This window comes from Periophthalmus magnuspinnatus, chromosome 9, assembly GCF_009829125.3.
Source record: "Periophthalmus magnuspinnatus isolate fPerMag1 chromosome 9, fPerMag1.2.pri, whole genome shotgun sequence".
Taxonomy (NCBI): Eukaryota; Metazoa; Chordata; class Actinopteri; order Gobiiformes; family Gobiidae; genus Periophthalmus; species Periophthalmus magnuspinnatus.
In genome coordinates this window covers 35307970-35332641 of record NC_047134.1, presented here as the reverse complement: position 1 = coordinate 35332641, position 24672 = coordinate 35307970, and the positions used below count along the sequence as shown (strand labels likewise).

The 24672-nt window shown below is 42.6% G+C and overlaps 1 protein-coding gene across 1 annotated transcript; it reads right to left on the bottom strand.

The window, feature by feature from the left end:
* On the bottom strand, positions 1-24219 carry scarf2 (scavenger receptor class F, member 2). Its single transcript, XM_033973047.2, has 11 exons — positions 23704-24219; positions 22458-22516; positions 22288-22389; positions 21702-22221; positions 21082-21300; positions 20794-20922; positions 20545-20648; positions 17902-18016; positions 17533-17630; positions 5424-5585; positions 1-2717 (listed from the first exon to the last, which is right to left on the bottom strand). The coding sequence occupies exons 1-11, from the start codon at positions 23811-23813 to the stop codon at positions 1522-1524; spliced, it is 2814 nt and encodes a 937-aa protein (XP_033828938.1). The 5' UTR covers positions 23814-24219; the 3' UTR covers positions 1-1521.
* Between the last annotated feature and the right edge of the window lie 453 nt (positions 24220-24672).

Sequence of the window (24672 nt, the reverse complement as noted above, 5' to 3'; positions counted from 1 at the left end):
TTCTGTATATTGCATTTTATTCCAAAGAAGTAAATAAAGAAACACCAGTTCACTACTCATGAAAAATATAGTTGCAAAACCACAAAATACTAAATATTCCATACAGTTGTTTTTTGCAGCTTTCAGGCCCAACTCGGGCCAGTCAGACAAAGAGTAAAACTAAAGTTTCTATGAATGAGTTTGGACAGTGGCATCAAAATGTACAGTCTGTGACGTTTTTACAAAACAGAATAAAAAAGAACAATGAGGTTACAGATTTCCCGTGCAGCTATTAATGCCATATAATTCCACTCTGCGTCATGCAGTTAGTGTCAGACGAACAATAACATCAACAGAGGACAATTACAAAGCCCATGTAAACGTTACAGGAGAAGGCTTGTACTTTGGGGTTTTCAGCACAAAAAGCTACATTCCATAAAACCAAATATACCATGAAAGCCAGTTCATTCAAAGATAATAAAAGGTCATATAAGCACAGCTTACAAACACAATAAAAATACACAATGTACATTGTACACCCATAAAAACAGACTAAATGGTGGTACCGTGACACAAAATGGAACAAATATTTGGCACTGATGCATTGGCTTTAGGAGCTACAGCTCTTCAAAAATTAAAAAAAGAAAAGACACATCCAATCATATCTCCATTAACTAAAGATTCAAGGCACAGATCGTCTCCTTAAATGAATCCACAGGCCTTTTCATATGAAGCAGGGTACCATTAAGTTTTTAGAAACTTTAGTCAAACTGTGTCAAAGGTCAATTAAAAAAAGGCTTTAGAAAATGTAGCTGCTGCGTTTGTGGGTCACATTGCACCAAAGGCAGAGTGGTTAAGGTGATGGTAGAGTAGCTTAGATTTTACTTCTGGTTTAGTGGTTTCACTGACTGAATGAAGCGTACAATAAAAGTGCATTGTGGCGATTTGGTTTTTTGTGAGGTTTTGAATCTCTGTATTTCCTGAAGATCAAAGGGCCTGTTTGGGATCCAGCAAACTGTGACTGACAAACATAAAAAATACAACCTGAAATCTTCTGCTGCAAAGCTTCAAACAAACATGATGCTCCGAGGGAAATGCAAAAGAATCATAACAATTTACCCACAGAAGTAGCAAAAACTGTCCAGATGTGATAAATATTTACAAGATGACGATAAAAAGGAAAAGAACAAACACTTAATTTTGAAGAGGACCAAATTTTCTTCAATCTTTTTGGGCGTTGTAGTACCTATGATGGAAAACATAAGGAACAAACAGTGGTCTCACAGTGGACCAGGTTAAGCTCTTGGTTTTTGTGCTACGTTTAAAGCTGTGTCCGTGCTGCTGCCCTTAGAATATGAAACTGATCATAGGACGGTTCTCGTGACCAAATACAAAGCTGCAAAGATATAAGTGTTTTATATTGAACTTACCAGGACTTTCTTTTAGACTGAATTCACAACACACTCCAAATAGACTTGGATTCCTTGTGAGAAAAGTTCTGCATTTCTGTCCCTGGAACATCCATAATCTCAGTAAAGAAACTCACTTCACAATCTGTGGTGGCATCATGGCAGTCTTTTGCTGCGGAGTCTTATTTTCCGAGGTTTCCAGAGTACCATCTTTGCCCTTCTTTCTGGGGGGCTTTTTGATGGGGGTCTTCTTGGATGTGAAGTCCGACGCCGAGTCTCCTGCCTTGGAGCCGTTCAAGTCCTGCTTCTCCGGGCTCTTGGGTTCAGGGCTCTCGTTGTCTGCGGTGATGGGCCCCACCATCTTCTGCAGGCTGCTGGTGGTGGGCAGCAGGGGCTTGGTGGAGCCCTGCTGAGCGGAGCCGGTGGACGACGTCCTCTTGGCTTTCTGCGGAGGAGTGGGCTTCTCTCGAGTTCCCTTAGGAGTCGAGAGCCCGTTGGTCTTGTTCAGGCCCGTGCCCTCGTTTCTGTTGATGCTTTGTGTTTTCTCTTTGAGCTGAGCGGCCAGAAGCGTGGCGGCCTCAGAGTTCATATGAGGATGGATGACTTTGGGAGGCTCTTTGGGGACCTCCTTCTGACTTTCCGCGCTTTTCTTCTCAGGCGAGGAGGTGTGGAAATAGCTAATTTTCTTAAGTGCGTTCTGGACCACACCGTTGATGTGCTCCATGTGGCTCGGGCTGCTGTGCTCATCCCCAGACTTCTTCCCCCGCAGAGGCTTGTGTTTGCTGGGCGAACTGTTAGCATCCACCTCCTTCACCTCCGCCTTTTTCTGTTCTCTGTTCTTCTCTTTCATCTTCTGACGCTCCTCGCTTTTCCCTGAACCGTCACTGGAGCCTCTGCCCTTCTTCTCCTTTGGTACCGAGAGCGATTTCGCCTGCTCCTCCGGCTGTGGAGACCCCGTAGCGTTTCCGTGGATCCAGGACACTTTGGGTTTGGTGGATGGGTCCGGCGGGCGCGGCTTTGGCTTTGGCGAAGGTGGAGGTTTCCCGTTGCGTTTGGCCTCAGGTGTGGGAGTGCTTTCTTTGCCGCTGCCGTCGTCCTCTTTCGACTGCTTGGATCCCCGGGCGATGCGGGCGTACAGCACTGCAGACGTAGATTCGGAGGAGGTGGAGCCTTCGCTGGACTCGCAGGCCTTTAGCGACTGTTTCTCGGGTTTGGCGGCGCTGGTGTCCTTCAGGGAGGTGTATTCTCCCGCGTCCTCTTCATTATCGGCGGGGGACTTCTCCGGCGGTGGACTTGGGCTGGGCTTCTCTTTGCTCTCGTTTACAGACTCTGGAGAAGAGAAAAACGTAGAAGTTAATGACCCACTGTGGTTTTATATTATATTTAATCCATTTTACGCACAAACATCACCATTTAAACGATGATTTATCAACACTGAACCTTGAATTTATACTAAAATTATAATAAAAACGTGCTACTACTCTGGATTTTAAAAGGGAAGTGAACACATTACGACCCCAAATATTAAGAATCAATTTTAATTTAGTAGGAAATGAATCACTGAATCAGATTATTTCCGTTTGATAATAGTGCTTATGCTGAAAATGAGGAAATACAATAGACGAATCAGATTATAATGGTTTTGCTAATTGAACGGCAGCTATTATTGTTCAATGTCGTTAGCTTCATTACACTAGTAAGAAATCACCAAGCCTGACAAAAGTATTACAAGGGTTTTTGGTTTGGACGATTTGAGATGATGATACGGTGCAGAGACAAGAAATGGAACGAGGTTTTTATGTAATTAGTCATTGCTCCTTAGACGACCTTAAAGGGCAAATATGACGCCGTTTTCTGATCTATTTTCTAACGTTTCCTCGCCACAAACAGACCCGGAGTTGTGTTTTGTTTCATTCGCACACGTTTAACGCACAAACCCTTCATTTTCCACCTTATGATGTCATCAGGTGGTGATACAGGAAGTGCTCCACTGTGTTTTTAAACTCCACACACCTTCATTTCTAGAATCATTTGGATCGTTTCAGCTCCTGGAGTTCCCAATTTCTACTGAACTAAAGGTAAACGGAGCTGATAAAGTAGAAAATTACCACGTCGTGACATCACAAGGTGGAACAGAGCATTTTGAGCTTTGCAGATGTTGACAAAGTAAGATTCCAGGCATGTTTTTGAAGAGGTAACAGCATTAAAACATGTCTTACAGCTCACAAGAGTCTGTTTTGTGTAATATTGGACCTTTAGAGTGAAAAAAACAAATACAAATGTTTAATTGTGTAAGTCGTGCAGAAACTCTCCATCCTCTTATGGAATGTTTACATCTGAAACACAGAGAGGAGCTGTTTGCAGAGAGGAGCATTGTTTTATATGAACGTTATTGGAAACAGATATCTGGAGAGACTCAAGTGCTGATTAGTAAACACATAGTTTTAGAAAAACTGGAGCGGATCCAGTGCAGCAGATGCTATCACACGATACGGCCATGTTTAAAAATCCTTAGAGTTTACAGTAAGAATATTGGCAGCAGCTCGTGTAAGTCCTTGATCGGTTCAGGCAGATAATAAGATACTAAAGAGAGCATCGACTAAGCAGCAGACTAACATACAAAAATCCCCCTGACGTCCTGAGAAGAGCTGAAGTGTAGTCAGTTTGGATTTGTCAGATGCTTACACGACTCTTTCATTTCCTGTTTATGCTCAAAGCCCCAGATTACTCGATAAAAACAAGTTAAACTGAGATGATTCACCCCAGTCCAGCGTTTTCATTTAGTGGATAATTCAGAAACATTAATTTAACAATGCAGCAATTTTATAATGTTCTGATTTATAGTTTGAGCAAATCGTTTATCCGTTTGAAGAATCATTCAGATCTGTGGACTGGACACAGATATAAGGCAGTGTCCAGCAGGAATCTGACCAGAACTGAAGAACGAGCAGCTAAACGTCTTCACTCCTGCAACGATTTGTCCAGTTAAAGGTTTGAATTTTTCTTTTACTCTGGATCAGACCTGGACGAGGGATTACACTGATAATTACAGTATTTTCCAGAGTCGCACCAGCCAAAAAATGCATAATAATGAAGAAAAAAAACATATATTTCATGTATAAATCGCAAACTAACCCTGGCCAAACTATGGAAAAAGCACTTAACTTATAGTCCGGAAAATACGATATAGTGTCTCATGTCAAAAATCATTTCTTTAAAAAAATAAAAAATAAAAAAATACGTTTATATTAAGTTGCCATTTGGTTATGTCCTTATGAAAAGTGTTATGCAGATTTTTTAGTGCAATTTTACATGCTTTTTTTTTACAGAGTATGAATGTGCATTGTGTCGTGCGTCCTGATTGGCTGTTGGACTGTAGACCATTGTGTCGTGCGTCCTGATTGGCTGTTGGACTGTAGACCATTGTCCATCAGTCTCCTCCGTGCCGTGTCTCCTGTCCAGTACAGAATGTGTTCAGACAAATTTACATAAACGTTGGATCTTAGTGTGACTCTGAAGTGCTGTACGTTTGCAATTTGTTTTCTCCCCGACAAAACCCACAATGTCGATGAAACGTTCTGCACCGACAAAGACGCCTACGAAGGTTTGAACTTTGAGAGAGTTTAAACGAGAGAGAAATGTGAGAAAATGTTAACGCCTGTGTGAGAAAAGTGTATAAAGTGTGTGGTGAGGGGTTTTACAGACAAAAACAGAGAGAATAATGTAAAAATAAAGCAGGGACCACTGTACATCCTAATAATAACTAATGAATGAACAATTGATTATTAATTATGATTATTTCCTGTTGGTTTTATCCGAGGCTGAGGTAAATAATTGTAGATAACATGTGACATCTCCATTTAAATGTATTTAAAATCCCGTCTTTGCCCACAGAAAAAGCACCGTTGATTTTTACAGCTCCTCCTGATGTAATTTACAGGAGAACATCAGATTAGATCTTTTGCTTTGCTTCCGTGTGTCATTCCCACCACTAAAAAAACCCCGGCGTGTTTATTTGTCTGAGCGATGACTCACCTTCATGGGGCACGCAGTACACCGGCCCCTCGTCTCCGCTCTCAAACGAGGAGAAGGACTCTTGGGAGGACCAGGAGGAGGGGGAGGGCTGGTCCACGGCGGCGGAGGACGGGGGCTCGATGAAGCTGCAGTTGAAGGTGTTCTCCGGGTCGTGGTGGGCTACTGAGAACAGAAAACAAACGCACAAGCCAACGGGTCAGTCAGAGGCTACTGGACCAGGTTACAAGAACAACAGTCTGCTCCCACTCTGCAGCGCTGGAGCCAGTTGGTTTAAGTGAGTCTGCAGAAATCAGGGCTTTGTTGAGGTGCCACAGTTTGAAAAGAAGGTTTTTTTTTATCATTTAAAAGTTCAATAGTTTGGTTTGATGTTGCGTCCCAGTTTAGACCTGGGTTTGTCCTGTTCTAGCACGTGTTTAGTCCGAGTTTAGCACCAGTTTTGATACGATAATTGTGCAAATGTGAAAAAGAAATACATTAAAATCACTATACAAACTAATCAAAGCATAACATGGGGGTGACGAGTGGGGAGAGACATTCAGAAAGTGTTAGAACAGACCTCACGAGCTCATACGCGAGAGTGATTTGATGAAAACTATGATAAAATCTGTAAAATTGTCCCAAATTAAGAGTCGCGCGGTTTATCTGGCCATGAGAGGCTGGTTGGGGAACGCCTTGGGGTCCCACCGGAGGAGCCGGAGGAGGCGTCTGGGGTGGGGGAAGTCTGGGAGTCCCTGTTTAGACTCATGGCTCCAGATAAGTGGAAGAAAATGGATGTACAGACGGTCACGAGAGCGATAATCCAGTGTAATCTTTGAGTTAAACCCGCGTCTTCATAAAGCGAAAGTTGGAAAATAAGAAAAATGATGATTATTATTATTATTATTATAAAATTATTACCTGGTCGTTCATGAGATTTATAACAAGATCATTTGAGGTAATTTGTTGACGGTGGGACATTCTGGGGAGCAGCCGTTAAGGGAAAAGGTGAAGAAAGTTGTCAACATAAATAAACTGGGTAATGATTTCAGTGTTTGCTTTCAGTAGCTCATTGCTTATTTTCAGAATCAAATAATTAGTCTACGGAGAGGGTTTATAATAATTATATTTCCACTGAGGTAATTAGGACTAATTACAGATCGAGGTGGAGACAGAGCTTCCAGGAAACGGGACACAGATGAGAATACAGAACGAGACAGAGGATAGAAACACGTAGAACAAAACCCAAAGTATTTTAAGATAAGAGTCGAGAACTGAGTGTGAGGAGAGTCCGAAGGATAAAGGATAAAACTGTAGGATGTTTAAAATTCACTTTCAAAACTTCACTTATGAAACAACGGCTCGCACTAATTTGACTCTTTTGTCTCAACGTAACATTGTTGGACTGGTTTCCTCAGTAGCGTCAACGGTCACGGTGTTTTTCGTTCACTTTCACTTTCGAAAAACATTACCACGACTTTTACACATCAGTCTCGCACGTCAGGTGACTCATTTTTTTTATGGGAGACTCAAAGACGCCTGTCACGATCACGATTTTGAAGTGCGATATATGGCTGAGGTAAATATAGACAATAATCCAGACCATAAAGCAGAATTATCCCCAAAAAAGTATCTAAATGTACAAAACTGTTAATAAATATGAGCTGCAAAAAAGAAAAAAAGCTGAATACGACACTTCTGTAACCAATTTGTGTCTATAATGAGTCATATAAGTTCATAATTCAAAGTTCTACAGGTCAAATCTCATTGTAGAACAGAAAAATAACCGGGAAAAAAAAGGAAAAGTACCACTGATACATACGGACCCTCAAGAGTATTGTTCCATCAAACTAAACTAAACGATTAGTCGTAATTCAAGGCTCACAAACACTTTACTCACAAACAGGTTTCACATGTCAACACAGAAACCAGATGGAGTTTCTAAGTTCCCATGATGCTATAAGTTTGATATAATGTGCAATAAAACCAAATTACAACGACGCAATGTTTAAAGACGAGGTGTTTTACTTCTGTGGTGTTTTAACTGTAACACACGACATATTTACATCACCATGTTTCCTTTTATTGTTTTGAAAATGCTGTATTCACCCAAAACAACACGTGTTTTATAAGTTTAATTTTTGTTTTTGGCACTCTGAGTCTCAATAATAATAATAATAATAATAATAATGAACGTTGGGTTTGTGGCCCACTGCTCTAATCACTGATCCACTGTCGCCTTTCAGAGCATCCCATTAATTAAACTACTGCACATCAGGTATTTGAAGTTGCTGTGTACACTTTTGCATCATGTTTTTGTATATTTCTGCAGAGCTGTCGTGGGAACATGGCTGACGTCGTCTTGCGGGTCGACAACTGCGCAGAATCTTCGAGCCGACCGTGAGGCGGCTCAAATAGGACCCGGGAGAGATTACAAAACGACTGAAACATGCGTGAGTGACATCTAAACCCTCTTCAGGCATGTTTTTGATGAGGGAACGACACTAAAACATGAGAGAAAAGCCAATACTCTCTTTAAATTTCCCAAGAATTTAAGAAGAATCCCGGCTCATTCACTGAAATCAAATGTAGGTCAAAGATTGCATGTAAATTTGACTTTGTTTCTCAGACAGTGGATCACGCTGTGGACCCGCCGTGTCCAGCTGTGGTTTGTGTGAGACCTCAGCCATGACCCTTCCCTCCCTCGTTTGAGCAATGTGAACTTTTGGGCGTCAACCACCTGAGCCAAACGACTATATCATGTGTTTTTCTTTATGCTGCCAAAGACAAAAGGCTCATCTACTGCTTTTAACCACAAATACTTTGATTTCAAACATTAAATCGACACGAGTGAATAGATTTGTGGGAAAGCTGGTTGTCGAGTCAGAGCGTGTTGCTGTGTTGCTGTTTTCACGAAAAAAAAAAAAGCTGTGGCTTGATCTGTTTAGTCTGTTATTTCCCCAGACCGTTCATCTTCCTCTTGCTAAGTCACTTCCTGAATGACTGCTGCTTCTAAATTTACAAGGCAATCAAAAATGTAGGTCACAAAGGCAGTGCAGATGGCTTTTAAATATACAAGGAACGACGATCTTTTAATGCAACGCCAACAAACAGTTTAACACTCGAGTTTGTTTGGTGCATTCCTGTAGGATGCAGTCAAAACGTACAAGGTGAAAAAGTGACGTTATTATAGATACGCTCATCACAAACATAAAACTGAGCATAAAACTGACCTTAAACTACTTCAACCTGCATTTTAAGACTAGAAATCGGACGTATGTGTTTATTTTTCATGGTCGACGCTGATACGATACTTTTGGGCCGATATATGGGTCTGATTTTGATTATTTTCCCCAAATTATGTCATTTAAATCGAGAACAAGCTCACCCACAGCCCTTTTTAACCACAGACTTTAAGAGAGCTGTGTTTTACGTTTAGTGCAGTTGTCTCTTGTTAAAATAAAGCTTTGTGTGAATGTTCTGGACAGTAAATCAACCAAAACTAAATATCGGTCTGTGCTGGAGATTTAAGGCCGATACTCCATACTCTGAAAAGCCCAAATATCGGCCTGCGCTGTGAGATTTAAGGCCGATACTCCATACTCTGAAAAGCCCAAATATCGGCCTGCGCTGTGAGATTTAAGGCCGATACTCCATACACTAAATAGCCCAAATATCGGCCTGCGCTGTGAGATTTAAGGCCGATACTCCATACACTAAATAGCCCAAATATCGGCCTGCGCTGTGAGATTTAAGGCCGATACTCCATACACTAAATAGCCCAAATATCGGCCTGCGCTGTGAGATTTAAGGCCGATACTCCACATGCTAAAAAGTACAAATATCGGCCTCTGTTGGAGATTTACGCCCGATACTCCATAAGCTAAAAAAGTAAAAATAACGGCTTGCGCTGAATATTTAAAGCCAATACCCCATATGCTAAAAAGTGTAAATATCGGCCTGCGCTGCGAGATTTAAGGCCGATACTCCTTATGCTAAAAAGTACAAATATCGACCTGTGATGCGAGACTCATGGCTGATATTCCATGAGCTAAAAAGGACAAATATCGGCCTGATACATCGACCAACTCTTATATCAGTTTATCTCCACTCAAGACCATGAAGACCTGATTTGAATTGAGTTTTTATGCAGATTTAGTCCCACAATGTGATAAATACTCGCCTAAAAAACATAGTCAGAAAATATTTTAGGTCTCTCAAGAATTTGTGTCGACCTCGGCTTTATCTGACTGAACAGCCACATGTCAAACAAACACAACATGTTTTTCCAGCTCAGTCGGGCCCTATTACTGAGATAAAAACAAGTGAGTGAGGGCAAACTTCCAACCAAGACAAGTGAAGATTACAGGGTCAACGCGCCTGAATGACACTGTCCATGTGCGTTTTACGTCTACAAACTACTATCACAACATGAACAAAGCCTTTCTGATGTGGTCCCGTCACGTCTCACACCGCGAGCTGTTTAAGACTCTCCGTTCTTGTAAATAAGACGTGAAGAATGTGGAACAGCCGACCTATGCGCGGCCTCCGGTCCAGTTAGCCAACGAGCTAACACATGGGCATTTGGCGACATGGCGTGTACATAGCGCTGAACAACTGCTGCCCTTGAAATCTACTCCCAGGGCTCCGGCGCGAGACTCTTTGGAGGCTCCTGCACAAAAGGGTATTATTGACCCTGCCCCAGCTGCAAAGCCACCCCTGCTCCGCCGCTCGGGAGAATCCTTTTACAGACCTGCAGCAGAGGCGGAGTGTAGCCTACGACGCTAACTGCAACTCTTAGATTAAAAATATATATTCAAAATGATGTTTATTGTGTTTTTTTACCCCTTGTTCTGGAGGTTTTTCTTTTCTTTAGACAAAAACACTGGTCTAATCTCACGTCAACGCATTTTGTTTGGGTTTGCGTGGGCTTGGACGTTACACAAATGTTATGTTTTATTATTAACGTGGCCCATCACCTGCTTTGTCTGTGGAATGTTTTCATTTGCCTGGAATGTCCCACACTATGGCATTACAGATTTATGTTTGAAGTCTATTTTTGGACTCGGTGGAGCTGAACAGTCCCGTCCACTTTGGAGCCCACTCTAGTTGCGGAAGTACATTTTTCCAATTAATTTTTCCCATAGACTTTCCCAAAAAAAAAGAGAAAACATATTAAAAGTTTGAAATGTTGCTCAAGGCTAATCAGCTCCGTGGAAACTAATGACCACGAGAACTCTGAGTGTGTGTGAAATGTTTTGCCAAATCTTGCGTTTTCAAGATAAAACATGTTATAGATATTAGTTACCGCAGAACCTTGACTCTTAATACTTGAATATTTTGAAAAGTCTGTGGGAAAAGTGTAACCAAAGTGGACGGGACGATTCAGCTCCAAAATGAGTCCAAAAATTAAACAAAAAACAACTTTCCAGGCAAAAAGACAAGCGGGTGATGGACTCTACACCAGAAATGTTACACGTCTTTAATTATAAAACATAACCTTCGTGTAACGCCTTTGCAGATTCCCAAACCGACGCACGCCCAAACATAATGCATTCACGTAAGATTACTTTATAAACCGTCAGACTTGTGTTTTTGTCCAAAGAAAAGCCAGAAACTACCGTGCAAACCCCTTTAAAAACATAAAAGCTGGAAGAACAGAACACATTTTCGTTGCTTAGATGACAACAAAACAAGACATCAAAAGTTCCCTTAAGTTCACTTATAAAACCGCACAAGATGTATGATTATTGTATCTATAAAGTCTACTTCTGCGCTCTCATTCCCGCTGATGTCTTGGCGTTTTAGCAGCACACAGCAGCACACAGCAGCACAACGCACAGCAGAGAGGAACAGCAAACACATTTATAATCCAGCACAACTTTCACTGGATAAATAAAACTGAAAAGCAGGTGCTGCGATTGCACTGATCCACAGGGACGCATTTGGACGCCGCCGAGGCAAGAAATATCCGACATAAGTGCGGAGGGCGTGGGGTAAATATGTTTAGAGTGGAATGATAAGTAACCAAAGTGCCAAAAAGGGAATCAGCGGACGTATGAAGCTATCGGCGAGCGCGTGTGGTCGTCTCTGCGTTAGGGCTGCACAGTATTAGCGAAAGCAAAAGACGAAGTTTAAATCTGTCAACTGGACAAATCGTTGTAGGAGTGAAGACGTTTAGCTGCTCGTCCAAGCCGCGGCTTGGACGAGCAGCTAAACGTCTTCACTCCTACAAGACGCTTCTTCAGTTCTGGTCAGATTCCTCCTGGACACTGCCTCATATCTGTCTGAAGGAGGCGCTAACGACACTGAAACTGTAAACACCTATTGTTTACAGCGAGTCCTACTTAGCGTAATCATTCAGGCCACTAATGAGTGACATCACACCTATTAGCATCCTGGCTCGCTCTTTTGTTTCCTTTGATTCCTTTGTTTGCTTTGAGTCTGAGGATGGAGTTATAGATGATGTCTCAGGCTCCATTCCTGTTCAAAGAAGGATTGTCTTTCTAACAAAAATATCTTCTTTAATTCTCGTCTCAAACCGTTTCTTTTCTGTGGCTCAGATCTGACCCTCACTCTGTTCAAAGTTGTGGTCAGTGTGTTTGAGATGGAGATGAACAGCAGACTGTGGTCCTGAGCTGCTCTCTCTCTTCTTCTTTTGTGTTTTTTGTGTCTTTGAGATGGAGATGAACAGCAGACTGTGGTCCTGAGCTGCTCTCTCTTCTTTGTGTTTTTTGTGTCTTTGAGATGGAGATGAACAGCAGACTGTGTCCTGAGCTGCTCTCTCTCGTGTTGGTTCACTCTTTTATGAAGTGTCTGTTTATTTTCTCCAGTGTGACGCTCACTCTTCACTGAATGGAGTAGACACTTCTTTACTTTGTTGGAGACGCTGTTTACAGTTTCAGTGAACTTAGCTCCTCCCTTCAGAAAGAAACACTGCCTGGCCAAAAAAAGTCGCCATCAAAAAAGAAGGTCCCACACTCTAATATTTGGTTGTTCCGCCTTTACTTTTGATCATTCGCTGTGCCATTATTTTGATTTCGCTTCTGCAACGTCACAGATTTATTTCCATCCAGTTGTCGCATTAATGTTTCTCCTGTTTCATTGATGCTGGTCGAGTCTGACGCTGCTCAAAGCTTCTCCAGCACAAAGATTCTCACTGGGGTTAAGGTCTGGACTCTGTGGTGGACGATCCATGTGTGAAAATGACGTCTCTGCTCCTGATCCACTCTGTCACAGTTTGAGCTCGATGAATCCTGACATCGTCGTCTTGGAATATGCCCAAAAATCCACTGATGTAATAACCTGGTCATTCAGTTTATTCAGGTGTCAGCTGACCTCACTCTGCTGAACCTAGACCTGATTCGTACCTATAGACTCGGACCTGTTTGTTTAGTCAAATCCAGGGGGCGACTTTTCTTTTTTTTTTTTTTTTTTGTGGCCAGTAAGTATCACAAGACCAGAAACCAAACGTCTTCACTCCTACGACAGTTTGTCCAGTTACAGATTTAAACTTCGTCTTTTTCTCTGGACCAGACCTGGACGACTGAAGGATTAAACTGAAATATTGACGATAATAAACGTAATCATTGACACGCCATGAAATTCAATACATCATAACAACACAAAGTTCTTTATATGACAAGAATGTGTAGTTTTTTTTAAGCCTGTCATAATAATTACTATATTTACGTATTTGTACTATCAGGGGACTTTTAGGGATTTTTATGTTTAAGATTAAGAAGTTTGAATAAATAATAAATAACTTTAACGATATTGTACATGTAGAAAAGTCGTTTGGGGAAAATCCTGCTTTAGTTTTTTTGTGTCAGTCGCATAAATTAGTTTAAATATTATCATTTATCGTGACAAACCGATTTAAAAAATGCTAAAATTAATGTTGGTGGTGGATGATGGCTGAAGTATTTTGAGGAAAAAGATGAAACAAAATCCAGTTTAAAAGTTGCTGTAGCGTTGAAAGAATATATTATTATAAGTGCGACGGTGGCTCAGTTGGTAGAGTGTGTGGATGTGTGCGTGTTTCCTTGCTGTAAAGTGCTTTGAGAGCCTTGAAAGTGGAAAAACGTTACACAAAAATGCGACCAAGAGCAATAATATCATCAAATACTGCATGTTTATCTCATATCAACCTCGTCTGCATCTTTCCCGTTGTAGTAAAACGCTCTCCTCATGCAGATAAATCACACTTCTGACACACTCTGGGGTAAATTTGACCACTTCCTGTTTCCAGCTCCAGTGGGCCTCCTCAGGAATGCATGTGCACAAGTGAGTAAGCCAACGCACACACGGCGCATGTTGACACTACACGCTTCTGCGGCCTGCAATCTAAACGCAACAAAACCAAAAAGTGTGAGAAGGATAACAGACGCACAACAGACACGTTCTGATTTGCACAAAGGCGACAGTTCTGCGAAAAAAACTGACGCTGATAAATCTCTCAGTTTAAGCGCGGCTCTTCTTCTTCTACGCTGACAAAAGCTACTGTTGTGCTCCTGTTGTATATTTGCTGTGCTTTTCTGGAAATGGAATCTAGCTTTAAAAACAATCAGCGGGATAAGTGAGGAAACACACGCTGTTCAGACGTAAAAATTAAACCAGGTCAGCATTTTTTTAACCTCCCACCGCTTTGTCAGACCCCCCCATGGCGTGCAAATAAAACCACAAGGCAGTTTGAGGCAGCGAACGCCGGCCTGTTTCACATAACCTGGGGAAACAGACGTAAAACACATGGGAATACTGCGAGTGCATGGAGGAAAAGCGAGGAAAAGGCTAAAGCTGCTCAGTCGTCGGTGATACCTACAATATCTACAAGAAATCGGAATTTTGATGGTATAAAAAAAGGACAAGACAAGTTATAACACTATTCTTAAGAAAAAAAAAGGCAAAAAAATAAACTTGCAACATAATCTTCCAAACAATAGTGTTACGCGACGATGTTTAGCTCTTCGTTTTGGTTTCGTTTTGGTTTCGTTTTGGTTTCGTTTTGTAGTCCAGTCACTTGTGCAATTCTTATAATCCCAAAATTAAACACATTTCTTTCTTCATATTCACTGATTTGGATTTGACACAATCTCAATAAAAGTATCGCTGTCACGCTAATAACATTATCAACTTATCGTTCAATAAATAGAAGCTGAAACAGAATGTTTTGGGGTCAGGGTTTGAGGATCTTGGCGCATTTTCTTTGCACTACCGGGAAATTTTTGGTAATTTTTTGGCGATATGATCAGATTTAAGATGTAAAAAGTTAAATAAATCACTTCACTGCAAACTCAGAACTAAAGTGTTTCATTCTGCTGTTATGTTTATTGAAGCTCATAGTTTCTGTGGTTTAAATCTGCTCTTTGGTTTTCGTGTCAGTGGCATAAATTAGTTTGAATATTATCGTTTATCGTCTATATTTTCTTCATCGATACGTCACACTGCGAAAAGTAAAATAAAAATGTCTTCCAGAATGAATTTCCTAAACAAAACTAAAATAAAGTCTGAACCGTGGTCTTATTGACAGATGGATGGACCTCTCAAACCCCCGTGGTCTAAACAGGAAATGATCATGAGCGCACTTCCTGTTTCATCGACTCTGGCTCCAATTCACTTTCTATTGAAAAACTGTCTCCTCTCTCTGTCTCTGCTGCTTCAGACTCATTCTGGTCTTAAATGTTCGTATTAACCCTCTACATGATCCTGGGGTTTTTATTTCACTATTGTGTCTGTAAATCAAGATATGAACATTAATAACAGACAAATCAGGTCCTTCTTTCCCCGAGGTCGCTCCTTTTAGCGTTAGCGACAGGTTTGATTGACAGCGTTGCTAAGCGCTCGCTCCCTGTAAATCCAGCGGTGCAGGCGGTTGGGAAGGTGCGTTACCTTTCACATCCTCGCTCCTGATTGGCTCTTTGGTTGCTATGATACTCCTAATCTGCAACTCAGCTCCAAATTAGCCGCTATACCTGCTCTCGCCTCGATTAGCTTCATTCGGAGCCAAACGCTTCGGTGACGTCACACTCACTCAGTCACTTCTCTACACACTCTATGACCTCACTGAAAATGTGATTAATTGCAGAGTCCAATCACTTTTTCTGACTTTTTGTGTCTTTTTCTGACTCGTAACACCAGCCTAGCATCATGACGCACTTTGTTACAGCACATTTCTGATACGCTGCCAAAATATGATCTCATTACGGACCACCGCTATTTCAACAAACTCCTTATGGCTGGATGTATTTTTAAGACCAAATTGAATCACAGCAGTCGATAAAACCTCGCCAACTCCACTCCCATTGCTTTTACTGCATTGTTCTTGTATAATCCTAACAATAAAGCTCTGAAATTGTAAATACTCCCCGCATACTTTCCATGTTTTCATTTTATCAGCCCGCGGACCACGAGACCTGCACATATATAGGCCAGTGCGGCTGCTGCGTCCACCCAAACAGAGCGCCCTTTGATAAGGCGTCACTCAGCACCGCCCGGCCCCCGACTGCCACTCACTCTCTTCTAATAACAGTCTCCTCTACAGCCCCTGAGAAACAGCCCGGGTAAGGAGAGGCAGAAGATGATGGAAAGAGGTAAAAAGATGGTTGTAATAATATGAACACATGGTATTTTGGGGTGCCAAGAATAATAAGAGACCGTAAAACCAGAACATTCCTTTCAAATGAAACCTCATATTTGCCTGGCAGCCACAACACAAGTTTGAACCATATATTCACGATCTATGTAATGGTATCGCTGTACAATACACCTACACGTCGGCCGTAAAGTTTAGAGCGAGAAAGAACACGACTCGTCCCTTTAAACGTCCTAAATTACACAACACGTGCTCTTGTGACCTTTAAGCCACATTAAAATGCTGTTATCTTCTCAAAAACACACTTGGAGTTGTGTTTTGTTTCATTCACACATGTTTGACTAACACTGTTCACGTCTCCACAGCTCAAAATGCTCCGTTCCACCTTGTGATGTCATCGAGTGGTGGTTTTATGTGCACGTCCTGATAGATGTTTGACGCCTCTTAAAAACTGCAAAAAACTAATTTACCCAAGCGCAAAAATAAAGCCACGTTAACCTTAAACTACCGACTGTGATTAGAATCTGTTGCATTCTCACACGTCACCACTAGGGGCTGTCTATGTTACTGCTGGAAAGAGGGAGGAGCGAGCAGGTGGTACGTCTGCCATCTACTGGTGAAAACAGAAATTAAATACAGGCGGTAGATTTAAGAAATGTTTGTTTTTAATCATATTTATGTTTTGCTATTTGAGTTTGTTGCACAATGAAAGCAAAAGTAGTGATATTCAAAGACTTTAAAGTAGAAATACACTGTGGTACTAATAGTAGTTGGAATATTTTGATGAGTATAAAAGTATGTGTACTTACTACTAGTTTAAAGGGCCCATATTATGTAATTTTCTGCAGTTTTCTCATAAAAACAGACCTGGAATTGTGTTTTGTTTCATTCACACATGTTCAAACTGTATAAAACTTGCAAATTTAAGCCGAGTTCTTCTCTTAAACTGAAAAAAAACCCCACTCTGTTCCACCTTGTGATGTCATCTGGTGAAACAGGAAGTGCCCCATTGTGGGTTTTTTTTAACTCCACGTGACTTCACTAGAATCATTTGAAGAATAATTTCAGCCCTGGAATTGCAAATCTCGACTGAACAAAAGCCAAAAGGAGCTGTTTAAAACTTGAAAACTACCACTTGATGACATCACAAGGTGGAACGGAGCATTTTAAGCCTCGGAGAAGTCGACAAAACGCAACTCCAGGTCTGTTTTGACGACGTAACATCTGTCATAAGTCCATTTTGCGTAATATCAGACCTTTTAAGACGACTCCAGCTGTGATATTTTTGAAACTCCAGCTCTTTTTTTGTTGAATACTTGAGTACTTTTCCGCCTGACTCCATGTGAATACTACAGTTACCGCCTCGTACTGCACTGCGAGACGCTACAGTACAGCGGCGTGTATCAATAACAGCTATTGAGGCGCTCTCCTAATGACAGAGCAGAGGTTATTGCGTCGTACGGGGCGGTGGAGATGATTACATAAAACATGGGCCCCTCTGGCGGCGTGTGGTGGGATGTGAGACACAGTTTGGATTCTTACCGACAACTTTGGGCAGTTTTTGTCGTCTCAGTGGAATACGGGGGAGTTTTGTGCTGATGCGGCTGAATCGTCCACACAGGATCCTCTTGGCTTTTTTGCTGTTGGTAGAGTTGGCTTGGTTAAAAGGGATGACGCCACGGAAACACAAATGAATCATTAAATCTGGACCTAAGCTTCTTTTGAGGGCTCGACGGCTCCTCGCTACTGTAACATCGAAGACATAAACGTACTTAAAATACAGTCTACGTGCGTTTATTCACTTAACGTCCCATTGAGACGCACAGAGACATACTGTGTACTAGTATTTGTGTAACTATGAACTCTTCCACCGCGGCGAGGACAGTATTTATCCGAGCGGCCGTCACTCACTTGTGGTCGTCTTTATGTCGACAGAGGCAGCAGCAGAACAGCACGGAGAGGAGGACGATGAGTAAGAAGCCGACCAAGGTCCCCGCCGCGATCACGCCCATGCGCTGGTTAGGCTCTGAAACAAGAGGTAATGTGTGTAATTATTGTGCCAAGTCGGTGAAGAAAAACAGCCACAAAAATACAGGACGGCGTCACGTTTATGGTTTTTGCGCTTGTTTATTTGCAGGTTCGCAGTGGATCCTCATTATAATGTGTTCACCTTTTCAATCTCACTGTTTCGGGGATTTTTTTAGAGCAATTTTATATGTTATTTTTTTGTAGTAGACCATTGTGTCATTCAGGCAGTGCGTAGTGTGGGTAATATAAGTGTCAGTTTTACATTTGAATTGAAACTGTAATAAAACACTTAATGAATAATAAATATAAAAAGGAAAAAAAATTAAAATAATAAATGAACAAATGAATGAATAAATAAATAAATAAATATTAAGTTTAATGTCATGCTGTGCGGATCATTCCAGGCACAGAAATACTGCAGCGTCTCCATGGAAACAAACAACTGCAGACGCACCATCAGAAAACATGACGTAGTGCAGCTTTAATGAGACTTTAACGTCTTTAAAGTCGTTTGTTGGGTCGATGTTACACATTTGATTGGAATATTAATCATCTTTATTCTACTGAATGTTGTGAATCATATCTGACTTTACTCACTACAAACCCACGATAATTTCACTTTCACAACTTCACACCAACAAAACCACAGACGTTTATGACTTTTCCTCTAATAAAATCAAAGTCACACCCACATAATGATAATGGATTTATTGAAAAGTACTAAAATACACGGTCAGCCTCAGAGGAAAGAATCTCTGGGATAATTACACTGAATATTACAAGTATGTCTTTAACTTGTGTAAAAGTACTTTTTCAGATTTGAAGTTTGAGTAAAATTCTCATTTTTAGATCACAGGTTTGTGTATTTGTAGTAGTGGCTTGTAGTAGTGTGTAAGTATAAGTATACGATATAAAACTACGTACAGTATATGAGTAGAAGTATTGGAAAGAGTAAATACTCTGGTACTATAATACTGTGTATATTTGTATCTGCAGATAAATGAGATAAAATAATATAAACAGCAGCAGGACATGGGCCTAAAAACAGTTTCAATACTGTCAAAGTAGTAGTAGTACTTAGTACTTATCTGACTTAAAAAGTAAAGTAACAGTGAATAAAACTTTTCATCCTGTCACAGTCAGTACTTTATCAACTTGTTCAATCACAGGTGTAACTTTTTAGGGGCCAATCATGTTTTTTTTTTCTGTACGATGATTAAAACAGACATGGGCAAACTACGGCCCAGGGGCCACACACGGCACTTTGGGTTTATTAATCCGGCCGAGCGTGACCAAAGGTCCAACTAAACCTTGTTCAAAGTCTTTTTGCTGTTTATTTAACTGAAATGTAATAAATGAATTATTAATTTAATTTATTAATGCTTTTGAAAAACAATTTGCACAACGAGCCTCGTGTATTCAGGCTCTGCTTCATGTTACAGGACAAATCTTTAATAACTTATTCTCAAAATGTTTCATTAAAGTCAGTTGTGCAGAGCATTTCACACGCCTTTCAAAACCATAAAGATGTACTGTATTTTCTGGACCATAATTGTCACTTTTTTCAGTTTGTCGTTGGTGCGACTTATACTCAGATGTGACTTATATGTGAAATGATTCAAATCTATAAAGTCACATGTTGGTTCTTGTCACAGTGACAGTCGTGCGAGGGGCTCTAGACTTGGACCAGTATCTACTCCTCCTGAACCACTCAACATTTAAAATATTACACTCATTTAAAAGACAAAGACAAACACTCAACAAAAATGAGCCTAAAAGAAAACTTCATTATCATTATTATGCTTTTTTTTTGGTTTTTTTTAGGAAAATCCAGTACTTTAAGTGTTGCATTGTGTCATTCCTTCACTGCAGCTCATATTTTTAACAATAATGAACATTTAAAACACTTTTTGGGTGATATTTCTGCTTTAAGTTTTTCAATATTATTGTTTATCGCCTAATGTCAAATCTGTGACCGTGACAGAGCGACTTTTAAACAAACCCCACACATTTTCTGACATTGTTTTGAAGTGCTGTGAACAATAATTTAAAGAATCCAGACATGTGTGAGAGCGAACGGGCCACGAGGGAGACAGAGGAGAGAAAAAGCACAGGACAGATGAGCCGACCCACTGACATTTCAAAACAACCAAATCTCCGCTGCTAATTTAAAGTCCCGCGCGCTCGCCATGGCAATATTTCTCTTCTATTTTCCTCACATATTTTTTCTTGCCCTTCCGCCTCCGTGCTCTATTTTCTCCTTCCTTCCTCTGACTCGGGCTGGACAGGAAGACGGCCAACAAACACAGCCATAAAAAGGACATTGGTAACGGGTTTTGCATCTGGAAATACGATCAAGGCCTCGTTAAGTCCACGGCTCGCACAGAAAACACCCGTTTGTCCGCACCGGTGGCATCTGTGTTTTAGGCGCAGTTTTAAGTCGGTTTATGGGACTTGAAATGACTTATTTAGTCTGACACTAGTTTCTCACGTTACTGTCAGACTTGTAAAAATGTGTGTACTCACGGAGGTAACAGGCGCCGGACTCGGGGTCGCAGTTCTTGGTGTTGCAGGAGCAGGTTTGGTTGCAGTTCACTCCGTACTGTCCGGGTTTACACGTCATGTTGCAACTTGTAAAGAAAAAAAAAGTATATAAACAAAAACATAACATAATCACAGACAAATGTAAAGTTTGTGTTTCTGTGACGTGTTTGTGCTGCACACTCGGCTCTTATCAGACCATGTGACTTTTCTTATGGGCAGAGTCTGACTTACTACGTCCCGTAAAATCCGGCGTCACACAGACATTCTCCGGTGGCAAAGTGACACAGGCCGTTGTAGCAGTGGCTGCAGTTGTTCTCGCAGTTCTCGCCGTAAGTGCCATTGGGACAACGCACCTCACACCTGCCGCACACACAACACACAACGACACACAACAGCACTGTGATCAGAGACATGAGGCGTCTCTGTCAAAGCTGCACGAGCTTCAAATGACGTGTTAAAATTACAGGACGCCAAAGACAAACACCGTGTTGTTTTTCCCGGGGTAATGGCGGCTCTTACCTGTCTCCGATCCAGCCCTCGTTGCAGTGGGAGCACTTGCCCTGGATGGGGTCACAGTGGTGACCGTCTTTACAGGTGGGACACACCTCCTGACAGTTTTCACCAAAGAAACCTTTAGAGCAGAGCTGATCACAGCGTGTGCCGTTCCAGCCTCGGTCACACGTGATGCAGCGTCCCTCTGTCACTTTACACGGCTGCTGCCCTTTGCAGTGTCCACACCTGAGACACACAGGGACACAGTGAGACACACAGGGACACAGTGAGACACACAGGGACACAGTGAGACACACAAGTACACAGTGAGACACACAGGGACACAGTGAGACACACAGGGACACAGTGAGACACACAGGGACACAGTGAGACACACAAGTACACAGTGAGACACACAGGGACACAGTGAGACACACAGGGACACAGTGAGACACACAAGTACACAGTGAGACACACAGGGACACAGTGAGACACACAGGGACACAGTGAGTACACAGGGACACAGTGAGTACACAGGGACACACACACACACACATACACACAAGTACACAGTGAATACACGAGTACACAGTGAGATACACGAGTACACGGGGCAGAGTCAGAGGTCACATGTGTCCACTTCTCACCTGTATCTACAGTTCTGACCGTAGAAACCGGCCGGACATGGCTCTCTGCAGAACTTGCCCCTGTATCCTGGAGTACAGGTACACGACCCGTCTGTGGGGTTACACTTCCCGTGGACACACTGACAGTAGCGCTCGCACCTCGGCCCCCACAGTCTGTCTTTGCACTGGCAGCGGCCGGTGAACTGTTCGCAGGGGGAGTTGTTGCAGTTGCACTGGACGGCGCAGTTGCGTCCCATCCAGCCCGGGCTGCACTGGCAGCGGCCCGTCATGGCGTCGCACACGGAGTTGATGCTGCAGTAACAGTTGTTGTTGCACTGGGGGCCCCAGGCCCCTGGGTGACAGGTGCATTTGCCCGTGTCCTGGTCACACTTGCCCTTCTGGCAGAGGCAGGCGTGTTCACAGTTGGGGCCCCAGCGGTTGTGGTTACAGGTGCACTGTCCGGTCAGGTCATCGCACTGACCGTTGGGGTAACAGTGACATTTGCCTTTACAGTCGGGACCCCAGAACTGAGCGGGACACTCTGTGTGAGGGAGAGCACGTGTTATATTTATGACATGTGGATCTGGACTATGTGAATCAGACTCACTGGTGTCGCAGCTCGCTCCAAAGTATCCGTGTCTGCAGCGACATTCGTTCGGTCGGACGCAAACCTCATTTTCTTTACAGGTGAAGTTTCCCTCACACAGCGCTGTGGTTCAAAACATTATTCAAAGTGTGTTTAATGTGTGCAGTGCATGTTTCATGTGAGGTACATACGTGTTGGACATTCGTCCCCTAATTGTCCCCATCCACTGCAGCACAGAGCTCCTGGAGACCTGAGGACAGAGACACATCAAACCTCATAGAGCATCATTTAACCCATTTAACATTTACTGATGTAACTGATGAAGAAAATCTCAAACGCAGCATTAAAAATGTCACATTTGCAGACGCTCTTCTGCTCGCAGTAATATCTGACTTGGGAGGATGTAAAACGTGAGAGCTCTTAACCCTCAGAGCTTTGAGGAGTGTGAGTTTTCAGCAGCACAAAGCCGCTGGAGTTTGGCTCTGTCAGGAGCAGACGGATGTTTCTCTTCTTCCTCCCAAACCCGTGACCTCTGAGGGGCCTCTGCAACACGTCAGCTTCCCCAGAGTGTTTGAAGATGGTGCTGTGCTTCACGTCGGCCAGAGCAGATCAACACTGTTTTTTATCTGGGCCAAAAAGGCACGTGCGTCTGGAGCCTCCTGTAAACCTGAGAGTTTCACTAAAACCACAGCAGGAAGTGACAAAACACAGGGACTCTGGTCAAACAAAAAGCTTTAGTGCGTCAGAAACGTGAAATGAGCCTGTGCTGAAGTGTTTTTCCTCTTCACGTGGACAGAGTGATGTGTTTATTCTTTTTCAAAGTGAATCAAAAACAAACTGGACTGAGGAGCTGTTCATGTTGAACAGGTTTGAGTTAAATGGGCCTCGCATCTGTCCCACATATTAATTATGTAACTGCTCTACTATGACACAGTTTACAAACCCCTGTGGCCTCAGGTGCGCCCTCTACAGGCCGGTGCAAACAGCAGCACATCTGTGCACAGGCTCATGGAGGAGGAAATATGTTCAGACTGGAGCTTTACGTTTATGGCACAAGAAACAAAGTAAACAAAGTAAACAAAGTAAACAAAGTAAACAGAGCAGCAGGAGCAGAGTTTAACTCAGTCCTGACGTTTGGACAGAACCAGGACCAGAGCTCAGACTCCACAGACGTTAACAGGAAAGAACAAAGTCCTGTCCCTGGGGAAGGAGAGACATGTGAGAGGGACAGGGCTGAGTGCTCCCTCTGTCCCTCTGTCCAGTCCCTCTGTCCTGTCCCTCTGAGTGCTCCCTCTGTTCCTCTGTCCCTCTGTTTAGTCCCTCTGTCCTGTCCCTCTGAGTGCTCCCTCTGTCCCTCTGTGCCTCTGTTTAGTCCCTGAGTCCCTGTGTCCTGTCCCTCCGTCCCTCTGTCCCCGTGTCTTGTCCCTTGTCTCTTACCCGTGCGCTCTGCAGACATTCTTTCCTTTGGGGTTGAGTTCTTGGCTGAACGCGGCGCAAATATAAAGACAAACCACGAGGACCAGAGCTGAAAAGTTCTTCACCTCCATTGTAAAAGCAGCAGCATCTTTGTGGCGCCTCGTTTACTCCTCACTTCACTTCGTCACAAAAGATGAAGTGATCAGCTCAAATAATCCTCCAGAAAGAAACAAAAACTCCAAAAACAATCAAACAATCTGCAGGTCCAGAGCCACAGGAGAAAAACACGAGTCTAAACTGTGAGAGCTGCTGGAAAACAATCCCACGAACAGCAGCAGCAGAAGAAGAAGAAGAAGAAGAAGAAGAAGAAGTAAAGCTCCTCCAGCCACACGAGCCCCACGCGCAGATCCACGCACAGATCCACGCGCATAACGGACCAAAGTGAATAGTTTCCACAGTCCTCGTCCTCGAGCGGAGAAAAACGCAGCAGAAAAACGTCCAAACTTCAGCAGAACATCAGACTCCAGCCCCTTCCTCTGTCCAAATGAGGACGTGGGCCGCTCCAGTCTGTCCTCTGTCCTCAGGAGGAGCCGCGGGGAAATTCCTCATTTGTTACTCTGTGTTTGGCTCCGTCTGTGGCTCTTTGGCTCTGTCTGTGGCTCTTTGGCTCTGTCTGTGGCTCTTTGGCTCTGTCTGTGGCTCTGTGTCAAACTTAAATCTAAAAACACTAAACTTTTCTAAACATTTAAATAAAAAAACAGCAGCTCAGACTCTGAATAAAGAGAAATGTAGATTTAAAACAGTTTCATTTTAAACAATATCACATCATTATGTGTGTGTGTGTGTGCGTGTGTGTGCGTGTGCCTGTGTGTGTGTGTGCATGTGTGTGTGTGTGGGGGGGGTGAAGGGTGAGGGCAGCTGCACTTTCTTGACAATAGCGCCCCCTTCTGTTAATGCGCCTGAAGTGAGACAAAGAGACAGAACAAAACA